This window comes from Oncorhynchus clarkii, chromosome 5, assembly GCF_045791955.1.
Source record: "Oncorhynchus clarkii lewisi isolate Uvic-CL-2024 chromosome 5, UVic_Ocla_1.0, whole genome shotgun sequence".
Taxonomy (NCBI): domain Eukaryota; kingdom Metazoa; phylum Chordata; class Actinopteri; order Salmoniformes; family Salmonidae; genus Oncorhynchus; species Oncorhynchus clarkii.
In genome coordinates this window covers 48,735,454-48,748,114 of record NC_092151.1, presented here as the reverse complement: position 1 = coordinate 48,748,114, position 12,661 = coordinate 48,735,454, and the positions used below count along the sequence as shown (strand labels likewise).

The 12,661-nt window shown below is 47.0% G+C and overlaps 1 protein-coding gene across 1 annotated transcript in view; it reads left to right on the top strand.

The window, feature by feature from the left end:
• LOC139409704 (collagen, type XXVII, alpha 1a) overlaps positions 1-12,661 on the top strand; it is a 272,027-nt gene that overhangs the window by 156,926 nt on the left and 102,440 nt on the right. Inside the window, exon 29 of the mRNA XM_071155105.1 lies at positions 3,667-3,720. Within this exon, the coding sequence (XP_071011206.1) occupies positions 3,667-3,720 (54 nt within the window). The remainder of the gene's footprint in view (positions 1-3,666; positions 3,721-12,661) is intronic.

Below are 12,661 nucleotides of genomic sequence, written 5' to 3'. Positions count from 1 at the left end.
TATTAAGTCATGTTTTTTGAATTAAGTCAGGCTCCTGAGTGGTGCAGTGGTCTAGCACTGTATCTCCGTGTGCAAGGGTGTCATTACAGACCTTGGTTTGATTCCAGGCTGTATCACATCCGGCCATGATTGGGAGTCCCATAGGGTGGGGCACAATTGGCCCATCGTTGTCCGGGTTTGGCCGGGGTAGGCCGTCATTGTAAATAATAATTTGTTCTTAACTGACTTGCCTAGTTAAATAAAATATATTTTTACTTTTTTTACAATCTGAGCAGTAGATCTCGGCTTGCATTTGTACTTTTTTACCCTTTAGGGGTAAATCAGCTTTAATATTGCCGATAGATTGTGGGTTCCATCAATGCATCATTTATAATCCCTGATATATACAGTGCATTGACTTTTTGCACATTTTGTTACATTACAGCCTTATTCTAAATGGATTAAATTGTTTGTTCCCTCATGAATCTACAAACAATACCCCATAATGACAAAGCAGGTTTTTATACATGTTTTCACATTTATAAAAAAACAACAACTGAAATATCACATTTACACGCACAACTATTTTTAGGTCTCTCCAGAGATGTTCGATAGGGCTCAAGTTAAGGCTCTGGCTGAGCCGCTGAAGGACATTGAGACTTGTCCCGAAGCCACTCCTGCGTTGTCTTGGTTGTGTGCTTAGGGTCGTTGTCCTTCACACCAGTCTGAGGTCCCGAGCTCTCTGGAGCAGGTTTTTCATCAAGGATCTCTCTGTGCGTTGCTCCGTTCATCTTTCCTTCGATCCATACTAGTCTCCCAGTCCCTGTCACTGAATAACATCCCCACAGCATGTTGCTGCCACCACCATGCTTCACCGTAGGGATGGTGCCAAGTTTCCCCCGGACATGACGCTTGCCATTCAGGCCAAAGTGTTCAATCTTGGTTTCATCAGACCAGAGAATCTTGTTTCTGAGTCCTTTAGGTGCCTTTTGGCAAACTCCAAGCGGGCTGTCATGTACCTTTTACTGAGGAGCGGCTTCCATCTGGCCACTCTACCATAAAGGCCTGATTAGTGGAATGTTGCAGAGATGGTTGTCCTTCTCCACAGAGGAATGCTGGAGCTCTGTCAGAGTGACCATCGGGTTCTTGGTCACCTCCCTGACCAAGGCCCTCTCCCCCGATTGCTCAGTTTGGGCGACCTCATTGCTTGGTGTTTGATCTGACATGCACTGTCAACTGTGGGACCTTATATAGACAGGCGTGTGTCTTTCCAAATCATGGCCAATCAATTTAATTTACCACAGGTGGACTCCAATCAAGTTGTAGAAACATCTCAAGGATGATCAATGGAAACAGGATGCACCTGAGCTGAATTTCGAGTCTCATAGCAGTGGGTCTGAATGCTTATGTAAATATGGTGTTTATGTTTAATAAATTTGCAAAAATTTCTAAAAACCTGTTTTTGCTTTGTCATTGTGGGTTATTGTTTGTAGATTATTTTTTTTTACTCAATCTAAATTAATCAATTTTACAAAAGTTTGTAACGTAACAAAATATGGGAAAAGTAAAGGTCTCAATACTTTCCAAATGCACAATATATATTTGCTTATTTTTTTTAATATTTCTTCCTTTGTTATTTTCCCCTAACCCTACCTCCCCTCCCCTAATTGGAGTAAACTAATGGACAACAATACTTAGGCTTCTACTTCCAGCTTATACATACTGTCACGATGTATAAAGGATTGGAGACAGGCGCAGGAATACATAACAGGTGGTTTTAATACTCCACCCAAAAATACATACAACATGCCTTGAAAGGCACAGGGACGAAGCCCAAAACAAACACATATACAAAAACGCAAACATAAGAGCGAGGAAAAAACTCAAAATACACGGGACGAGACCCATAATCACAAGTACACAATACACGCAGCACAAAAGCCGAAGCAACAAAGCACAGGAGCTCACAAGACCAACGGACATGGGAACAATAACCGACCAGATAATGGTGAATAGAGGGTACATTTATACAATTACTAATCAGAGGAATGGGAACCAGGTCTGTGTAATGAAACAGTTCAGTGACGCCTAGAGGCCGGTGACGTAGACCTCTGGAGCTGGTCCACGGAATGAGAAGGAGTACTGGGGTAATCTGTGACAGTACCCCTGCCGCGTTGCACTAGCAGCGAGACTACACCGTCCTCGAGGAAGACCACAGGGACAGGGTGCGGGTTGGTCAGGGCCAGTTGCAGCTGTCAAAGTTGCGTTGTCGTCAGACGGGCCAGTTGCAGCTGCCGAAGATGCGGCAGCATCGGACAGACCAGTTGCAGCGGCATCGGACAGGCCAGTTGCAGCTGCTGATGTTGCGGCGTCAGACGGACCAGACGGACCAGTTGTGGTGCCGTCGGACGGACCAGTTGTGGTGGTGTCGGACGGACCAGTTGCGGCATCGTCGGACAGGCCAGTTGCGGCGGCGTCGCACGGGCCAGTTGCAGCTGCCGAAGTTGTGGCGGTGGCGGACGGGCCAGGTGCAGCTGCCGAAGTTGCGGCGGCGGAAGAGGCGACTCTGGGATATTAGCCTTCTTGGCAGAGTTCCTCTGTTCAGTGTCTGTTCTTTTGCCCATCTTAATATTTTATTTTTATTGGCCAGTCTGAGAAACTGCTTTTTCTCTGCAATTCTGCTTAGAAGGCCAGCATCCCGGAGTCACCTCTTCACTGTTGACGTTGAGACTGGTGTTTTTAAGGGTACTATTTAATGAAGCTGCCAGTTGAAGACTTGTGAGGTGTCTGTTTCTCAAACTAGACACTCTATTGTACTTGTCCTCTTGCTCAGTTGTGCACCGGGGCCTCCCACTCCTCTTTCTATATTGGTTAGGGCCAGTTTGCGCTGTTTTGTGAAGAGAGTAGTACACAGAGTTGTACGAGATCTTCAGTTTCTTGGCAATTTCTCGCCTTCATTTCTCAGAACAAGAATAGACTGACGAGTTTCAGAAGAAAGTTATTTGTTTCTGGCCATTTTGAGCCTGTAATCGAACCCACAAATGCTAATGCTACAGATACTCAACTAGTCTAAAGAAGGCCAGTTTTATTTTTTCTTGAATCAGAACAGTTTTCAGCTGTGCTAACATAATTGCATAAGGATTTTCTAATGATCAATTAGCCTTTAAAAAAGTTAAACTTGGATTAGCTAACACAATGTGCCATTAGAACACAGAAGTGATGTTTGCTGATAATTGGCCTCTGTACGCATATGTAGATATTCTATTAAAAATCAGCCATTTCCAGCTACAATATTAATTTACAACATTAGCACTGTATTTCTGATCAATTTTATGTTATTTGACTAGACAAAAAATGTGCTTTTCTTTCAAAAACAAGGACATTTCTAAGTGACCCCAAACTTTTGAACGGTAGTGTATGTCTGCGATTTAGTACATGGAAACCTTTCTGCCCGTTAAAATTACAAATGCAAACAACAACCACAGAGGAACGTTTTTATTCCTTGCTGACAAAATACACCCTCACATTCACTTATTGATATACATGGGGGTACACAGATGTTTTTAAGGCAATGATGGCTTATGTAAAGTAAGAGTCTGTTGTGCTGTGCTATGTTGTGGCTGTGTATCTGGCTGGCTGTTTTACAGCGACCTCTACTGATCTAAATGATACTCCTTTATTTTTCAGGGTGCGAGAGGGCCCGACGGTCCAACGGGGAAGCTGGGGTTAGTGGGCATGAAGGTAAGACTCCTGCTTGTGTCAAAGGTCACAGTCCTGCAGGGTATAAGGGACTTCAGCTGTAACATACACCCCCAGAAAAGACTAAGCTGCAGATACACATGGGGCCCACATAAAAAATACTACAGTTTACTGTAGATTACTATAGTATTTACTATAGAATTATATTGTAAACTGTTGTAAACTATAGTATACTGTAGAATCCTATAATCCCTTGGAGTATTCCTCGATTGTGTCGTGCTTACTTAAGAATTGTGTAGTATACTATAGAATACTACACTGAGTATACAAAACATTAACACCTGCTCTTTCCTTGACATAGACTGACCATAGACTGTCACTTAAATCCACTTCAATCAGTGTAGATGAGACAAGAGGAGGAGACAGGTTAAAAAACCCTTTGTCTATGCCCTGTCAAAAGGAAGTTTATTCTGAAGTATCTGTCCTACAGTATATCTGAATGTTGTCAGAAAGATCAGGAAACATATTTATTTATTTTTTACATATTTTTGGCACTAAACAGTGTTCAGATACTTTATACTTTCATTCCTTTTTTCAACTGGTACCGGGGGACCATCAGTCTTGTGAGGCCTGTGGGCATCCTACAGCAAAAAAAACGCTACAGACAGAAGTCGGTACAGCCGATCTGCCAAGTCCCATTACGCTTGTGGGGGTCGTAGAGCAAATCTGAGAAAACCATCGCGTTCGTGAGAGTCATCTTTCCATAGTAGTAGGCTACAGATGATTTTGTGAGAAGACCGATTTTTGGGATGTCTCATGGTCAGACAAACACCTCTCTAGCGCTGTCACCTTTCACCGCATATGCGGAAGTGCGACATAGGCAATTGCGGTGAATTGAGACGCATCCAATGCAAAAAAAAATCTCAAAACTGTCAGATTCTTATGGAGATTTTTTTATTATGGGGTATTTCTGCGGTTATTTACTGTAGTTTTTTTGCAGACAAGACTGTCGTATACTATATATAATATTATTGCGGACATGACGGTAGTAACACCTTCCGACTAGGGTTAGCTAACATGGAACAACTGACAGACTTTGCCAGTTACTGTTTAATGTGGGGAACATCTCAAACAGAACATAAAACACAGGTTCATGACAGGCCACCTATTGAGATGGGTCAACAGTTCTGAGCAATGCAACGGACCAGAAAACACTACAGTAAATACTACAGTATACGAGTCATGTCCACAAAAACACTACAGTGAATACTTGAGTAAAGTCTGCAAAAACACTACAGTGAATACTACACTATACTAGTCATGTCTGCAAAAACACTACAGTAAATACATGTCCGCAAAAACACTACAATGAATACTATAGTATACTAGTCATGTCCGCAAAAACACTACAGTGAATACTACAGTATGGTGGTCATATCAAATCAAATTGTATTTGTCACATACACATGTGACACACATCTAACCTAACAATTCCACAACAACTACCTTATACACACAAGTGTAAAGGAATTACTAAGAATATGTACATAAAAAAATATATGAATGAGTGATGGTATAGAACGGCATAGGCAAGATGCAGTAGATGGTATAGAGTACAGTATATACATATGAGATGATTAATGTAGGGTATGTAAACATTATATGAAGTGGTATTGTTTAAAGTGGCTAGTGATACATTTATTACATCAATTTTTCCATTATTAAAGTGGCTGGAGTTGAGTCAGTATGTTGGCAGCAGCCACTCAATGTTAGTGATGGCCTTGAGATAGAAGCTGTTTTTCAGTCTCTCGGTCCCTGCTTTGATGCACCTGTACTGACCTCGCCTTCTGGATGATAGCGGGGTGAACAGGCAGTGGCTCGGGTGGATGTTGTCCTTGATGATCTTTTTGGCCTTCCTGTGACATCGGGTGGTGTAGGTGTCCTGGAGGGCAGGTAGTTTGCCCCCGGTGATGCGTTGTGCAGATCTCACTACCCTCTGGAGACCCTTACGTTTATGGGCGGAGCAGTTGCCGTACCAGGCAGTGATACAGCCCGACAGGATGCTCTCGATTGTGCATCTGTAAAAGTTTGAGTGCTTTTGGTAACAAGCTGAATTTCTTCAGCCTCCTGAGGTTGAAGAGGCGCTGCTGCACCTTCTTCACCATGCTGTCTGTGTGGGTGGACCATTTCAGTTTGTCCGTGATGTGTACGCCGAGGAACTTAAAACTTTCTACCCTCTCCACTACTGTCCCGTCGATGTGGATAGAGGGGTGCTCCTTCTGCTGTTTCCTGAAGTCTACGATCATCTCCTTTGTTTTGTTGACATTGAGTGTGAGGTTATTTTCCTGACACCACACTCCGAGGTCCCTCACCTCCTCCCTGTAGGCCATCTCATCGTTGTTGGTAATCAAGCCTACCACAGTAGTGTCATCTGCAAACTTGATGATTGAGTTGGAGGCGTGCATGACCACGCAGTCGTGGGTGAACAGGGAATACAAGAGAGGGCTGAGAAAGCACCCTTGTGGGTCCCCAGGGTTGAGGATCAGCCGGGTGGAGATGTTGTTACCTACCCTCACTACCTGGGGGCGGTCCGTCAGGAAGTCCAGGACCCAGTTGCACAGGGCGGGGTCGAGACCCAGCTTGATGACGAGTTTGGAGGGTACTATGCAGTTAACTGCTGAGTTGTTGTCAATGAACAGCATTCTCACATAGGTATTCCTCTTGTCCAGATGGGTTAGGGCAGTGTGCAGTGTGATTGTGATTGCTTCGTCTGTGGACCTATTGGGGCGGTAAGCAAATTGGAGTGGGTCTAGGGTGTCAGGTAGGGTGGAGGTGATATGATCCTTGCCTAGTCTCTCAAAGCACGTCATGATGACGGAAGTGAGTGCTACGGGGCGATAGTCGTTTAGCTCATTTACCTTAGCTTTCTCTGGAACAGGAACAAAGGTGGCCATCTTGAAGCAACAGCAGACTGGGATAAGGATTGATTAAATATGTCCGTAAACACACCAGCCAGCTGGTCTGCGCATGCTCTGAGGACGCGGCTGGGGATGCTGTCTGGGCCTGCAGCTTTGCGAGGGTTGACACGTTTAAATGTTTTACTCTCGTCGGCTGCAGTGAAAGAGAGCCCGCAGGTTTTGGTAGCGGGCCGTGTCAGTGGCACTGTATTGTCCTCAAAGCGAGCAACGAAGTTGTTTAGTCAGTCTGGGAGCAAGACATCCTGGTCCGCGATAGGGCTGATTTTCCTTTTATAGTCCGTGATTGACTGTAGACCCTGCCACATACCTCTCGTGTCAGAGCGGTTGAATAGTGACTCTACTTTTTCTCTATACTGACGCTTAGCTTGTTTGATTGCCTATGTTAGGTCACCACCAACTCACAGAAAAACACAGCCATTTTTCCAGCCACAGAGAGGAGTCACAAAAAGCACAAAGAGAGAAAATGAATCACTAACCTTTGATGATCATCATCAGATGACACTCATAGGACTTCATGTTACACAATACATGTATGCTTTGTTCGATAAAGTGCATATTTATATAAAAAAATCTAATTTTACCCTGCGCCATAAATTCAGTAGTTCTAAAACATGCAGTGATTGTGCAGAGAGACACATCTATTTACAGAAATACTCATTATAAATGTTGATGAAAATACAAGTGTTATACATGAAATTGGAGATATACTTCTCCTTAATGCAACCGCTGTGTCAGATTTCAAAAAAACTTTACTGAAAAAGCAAACCATGCAATAATCTGAGTACAGTGTTCAGACAACAAAGCAGCCAAATAGATATCCGCCATATTGGGTAGTCAACATTAGTCATAAATAGCATTATAAATATTCACTTAGCTTTTATGATCTTCATCAGAATGCACTCCCAGGAATCGCAGTTCCACAATAAATGTTTGTTTTGTTCGATAATGTCCATCATTTATGTCCAAATAGCTTCTTTTGTTAGGGCGTTTGGTAAACAAATCCAAAAGCGCGTCCAGGTCCTGTCACGCCGTGGCCTTAGTTATCTGTGTTTTCTTTATTATTATGGTTAGGCTAGGGTGTGACATGGGTGATTTATTTGTGTTTCGTCTTGTCTAGGGGTTCATTAGATTTATGGGGTTGTGTTCAGTGTAGTTGTCTAGGTAAGTCTATGTTTGCCTAGAGTGGTTCTCAATCAGAGGCAGGTGTTTATCGTTGTCTCTGATTGGGAACCATATTTAGGCAGCCAAATTCTTTGGGTATTTTGTGGGTGATTGTCTCCTGTGTCAGTGTTTGTGCCACACGGGACTGTTCGGGTTTTCACATTTCTTGTTTTGTATTCTGTTCATGTATACTTTCTCTGATTAAAGAACCATGAACTTTAACCACGCTGCATATTGGAAGAGGAGGAAATCCCTTACAGAACCACCCACCATAACAGGACCAAGCGGCGTGGTAACGGAGAAGAATCAAGACTCTTGGACATGGGAGGAAATCCTTGATGTGAGAGGACCCTGGGCAAAGCCAAGGGAGTGTAGCCGCCCAAAGGTGCAGCAGGAGAAGCGGCAGCAGGAGCAGCGCAAGGAGGAATGGACATGGGAGGATGAATTGGATGGTAAAGGACCCTGGGCACAGCCAGGAGAATATCGCCGCCCCAAAGAAGACGGAGAGGCGCTGGTATGAGGAGGCAGCACGGCGGCGTGGATGGAAGCCCGAGAGTCAGCCCCAAAAATGTATTGGAGGGGGCACACAGGGAGTATGGCGAAGCCAGGAAGGAGACCTGCGGCAACATCCTGTGCTTATCGGAGGGAGAGGGAGACCGGGCAGGCACCGTGTTACGCACGGTGTCCCCAGTGCGGGTACATAGCCCGGTGCGGTACATCCCAGCTCCTCGTATCGGCCGGGCTAGAGTGGGCATCGAGCCAAGTGCCATGAAGCCGACTCTACGCATCTGGTCTCCAGTGCGTCTCCTTGGGCCGGCGTACATGGCACCAGCCTTGCGCATGGTGTCCCCGGTTCGCCTGCACAGCCCAGTGCGGGCTATTCCACCTCGCCGCACTGGCAGGGCGACCGGGAGCATTCATCCAGGTAAGGTTGGGCAGGCTCATTGCTCAAGAGCTCCAGTGCGCCAGCACGGTCCGGTCTATCCAGTATCACCTCCACGCATCAGCCCTCCGGTGGCAGCTCCCCGCACTCGCCCTGAGGTGCGTGACCTCGGCCCAGTACCACCAGTGCGGGCAACACGCACGCCTCATCTGTCCAGTGCTGCCAGAGCCTTCCTCCTCTCCAGCGCTAGCAGAGTCTCACGTCTGTCCAGAGCCGCTAGAGTCTCCCGTCTGTCCAGAGCCGCTAGAGTCTCCCGTCTGTCCAGAGCCGCCAGAGTCTCCCGTCTGTCCAGAGCCGCCAGAGTCTCCCGTCTGTCCAGAGCCGCCAGAGTCTCCCGTCTGTCCAGAGCCGCCAGAGTCTCCCGTCTGTCCAGAGCCGCCAGAGTCTCCCGTCTGTCCAGAGCCGCCAGAGTCTCCCGTCTGTCCAGAGCCGCCAGAGTCTCCCGTCTGTCCAGAGCCGCCAGAGTCTCCCGTCTGTCCAGAGCCGCCAGAGTCTCCCGTCTGTCCAGAGCCGCCAGAGTCTCCCGTCTGTCCAGAGCCGCCAGAGTCTCCCGTCTGTCCAGAGCCGCCAGAGTCTCCCGTCTGTCCAGAGCCGCCAGAGTCTCCCGTCTGTCCAGAGCCGCCAGAGTCTCCCGTCTGTCCAGAGCCGCCAGAGTCTCCCGTCTGTCCAGAGCCTCCCGTCTGTCCAGAGCCTCCCGTCTATCCAGAGCCTCCCGTCTGTCCAGAGCCGCCAGAGTCTCCCGTCTGTCCAGAGCCGCCAGAGTCTCCCGTCTGTCCAGAGCCGCCAGAGTCTCCCGTCTGTCCAGAGCCGCCAGAGTCTCCCGTCTGTCCAGAGCCGCCAGAGTCTCCCGTCTGTCCAGAGCCGCCAGAGTCTCCCGTCTGTCCAGAGCCGCCAGAGTCTCCCGTCTGTCCAGAGCCGCCAGTCAGCCAGGTTCTTCCAGAACCGCCAGTCAGCCAGGATCTTCCAGAGCTGCCAGTCAGCCAGGATCTTCCAGAGCCGCCATTCAGCCAGGATCCGCCAGAGCCGCCATTCAGCCAGGATCCGCCAGAGCCGCCATTCAGCCAGGATCCGCCAGAGCCGCCATTCAGCCAGGATCCGCCAGATCCGCCAGTCAGCCAGGATCCGCCAGAACCGCCATTCAGCCAGAAGCTGCCAGAGCCGTCAACCAGCCTGAGCTACCTCTCAGTCCTGAGCTACCCCAGTCCAGAGCTGACCCTCAGCCTGGAGCTGCCCCTAAGTCCAGTGGGGCCCTCTGTTAGGGTTCTTAGGCCAAGGTCGGTGGCGAGGGTCACCACTCAAAGGACGCTAAGAAAGCAGACTAAGACTATGTTGGAGTCCACGTCCCGCGCCAGACCCACCACCGTGGATAGACGCCCACCCAGACCCTCCCCTATGGGTTTAGGTGTGCGGCCGGGAGTCCGCACCTTTGGGGGGGGGGGGGGGGGGGGGGTTACTGTCACACCCTGGCCTTAGTTATCTGTGTTTTCTTTATTATTTTGGTTAGGCCAGGGTGTGACATGGGTGATTTATTTGTGTTTCGTCTTGTCTAGGGGTTCATTAGATATTATGTGGTTGTGCTAAGTGTAGTTGTCTAGGTAAGTCTATGGTTGCCTAGAGTGGTTCTCAATCAGAGGCAGGTGTTTATCGTTGTCTCTGATTGGGAACCGTATTTAGGCAGCCATATTTTTTGGGTATTTTGTGGGTGGTTGTCTCCTGTGTCAGTGTTTGTGCCACACGGGACTGTTTTCGGGTATTCACGTTTCTTGTTTTGTATTCTGTTCATGTATAGTTTTCTCTGATTTAAAGAACCATGAACTTTAACCACGCTGCATATTGGTCCTCCGATCCTTCTCGCCTCTCCTCTTCGGAAGAAGAGGGTGGAAGAGGAGGAAATCCCTTACAGGTCCAGCTGAACGTCAGACAAAAAGTTTAAAAAGTTCCGTTACAGCCGTAGAAACTTGTCAAACTAAGTATAGAATCAATCTTTAGGATGTTTTTATCATAAATCTTCAATAATGATCCAACCGGAGAATTCCTGTCTGTAGAAAAGCAATGGAACGAGAGCTAACTCTCTCGTGACCGCGCCTCAGAGCCTGTGGCACTCTGCCAGACACCTGACTCATTCCTCTCTCATTCGGTCCCACCTCACAGTAGAAGCCTCAAACAAGGTTCTAAAGACTGTTGACATCTAGTGGGAGCCTTAGGAAGTGCAACATAACCAATATCCCACTGTATCTACAATAGGGGCTGAGTTAAAAAACTACAAGCCTCCGATTTCCCACTTGCTGGTTGGATTTTTCTCAGGTTTTCGCCTGCCATATCTATCCAATACTACTAATAGTATGCATATATTAGCATCTGGGACAGAGTAGCAGGCAGTTTACTCTGGGCACCTTATTCATCCAAGCTACTCAATACTGCCCCCATATCACCAAGAAGTTAAAAGCAGTGGTTCGCGCTTTCAGTTTTGCCCGAATGCTGCCATCAATCCACGGTTTTTGGTTTGGGAATGTTTTAATAGACGCTGTGGGTACGACATCGACGATGTACTTGCTAATAAACCCACTCACCGAATCAGCGTATTCATCAATGTTGTTGTTCGACGCAGTGCGGAACATATCCCTGTCCACGTGATTGAAGCAATCTTGAAGCGTGGAATCCAATTGGTTGGACCAGCGTTGGACAGACCTGAGCATGGGAGCTTCCTGTTTTAGTTTCTGTCTATAGGCTGGGAACAACTAAATGGAGTCATGGTCAGCTTTTCCGAAAGGAGGGCAGCGGAGGGCCTTATTTGCGGCGGAGGGCCTTATTTGCAGAAGTTAGAATAACAATGATCTCGGGTTTTGCCAGCCCTGGTTGCGCAATCGATATGCTTATAGAATTCAGGGAGCCATGTTTTCAGATTAGCCTTGTAGAAATCCCCAGCTACAATAAATGCAACCTCAAGATATGTGGTTTCCAGTTTACATAGAGTCAAATGAAGTTATTTCAGGGCCGTCGATGTGTCTGCTTGGGGGGGGGGGGGGGGGGGGGGGATATACACAACTGTGATTTTGATCGAAGAGAATTCTCTAGGTAGATAATGCGGTTGACATTTGATTGTGAGGAATTCTAAGTCAGGTGAACAGAAGGACTTGAGATCCTGTATGTTGTTATGATCACATCACGTCGCGTTAATCATAAGGCATACACCCCCGCCCTTCTTCTTACCAGAAAGATGTTTGTTTCTGTCGGCGCGATGCATGAAAAAACACTCCGATAGCGTGTCTCGAGTGAGCCATGTTTCCGTGAAACAAAGAACGTTAGTCTCTGAGGTCTCTCTGGAATGCAACCCTTTCTCGGATTTCGTCTACCTTGTTGTCAAGAGACTGGACATTGGCGAGTAGTATGCTCGGGAGAAGTGCGCGATGTGCCTGACCAGAAGACCGCTCCGTCTGCCCCTTCTACAGCGTCGTTGTTTTGGGTCGCCGGCTGGGATCCGGTCTGTTGTCCTGGGTTGTGGGCAAAACAGAGGATCCGCGTCGGGTAAGTCGTATTACTGGTTGTAATGTTGGTGAGTTGACGTTGCTCTTATATCCAATAGTTCCTCCCGGTTGTATGTAATAAAACCTAAGATTACCTGGTGTAACAATGTAAGAAATAAAACGTAAAAAAACAAAATACTGCATAGTTTCCTAGGAAGGCGAAGCGAGGCGGACATCTCTGTCGGCGCCGGAAGTGCTCACAAAAACACTACAGTAAATGCTACAGTATACTAGTCATGTCCACAATAACACTACAGTAAATATTACAGTATACGAGTCATGTCCACAAAAGCACTACAGTGAATACTAGAGTAAAGTCTGCAAAAACACTACAGTGAATATTATAGTATACTAGTCATGTCCGCAGAAACACTACA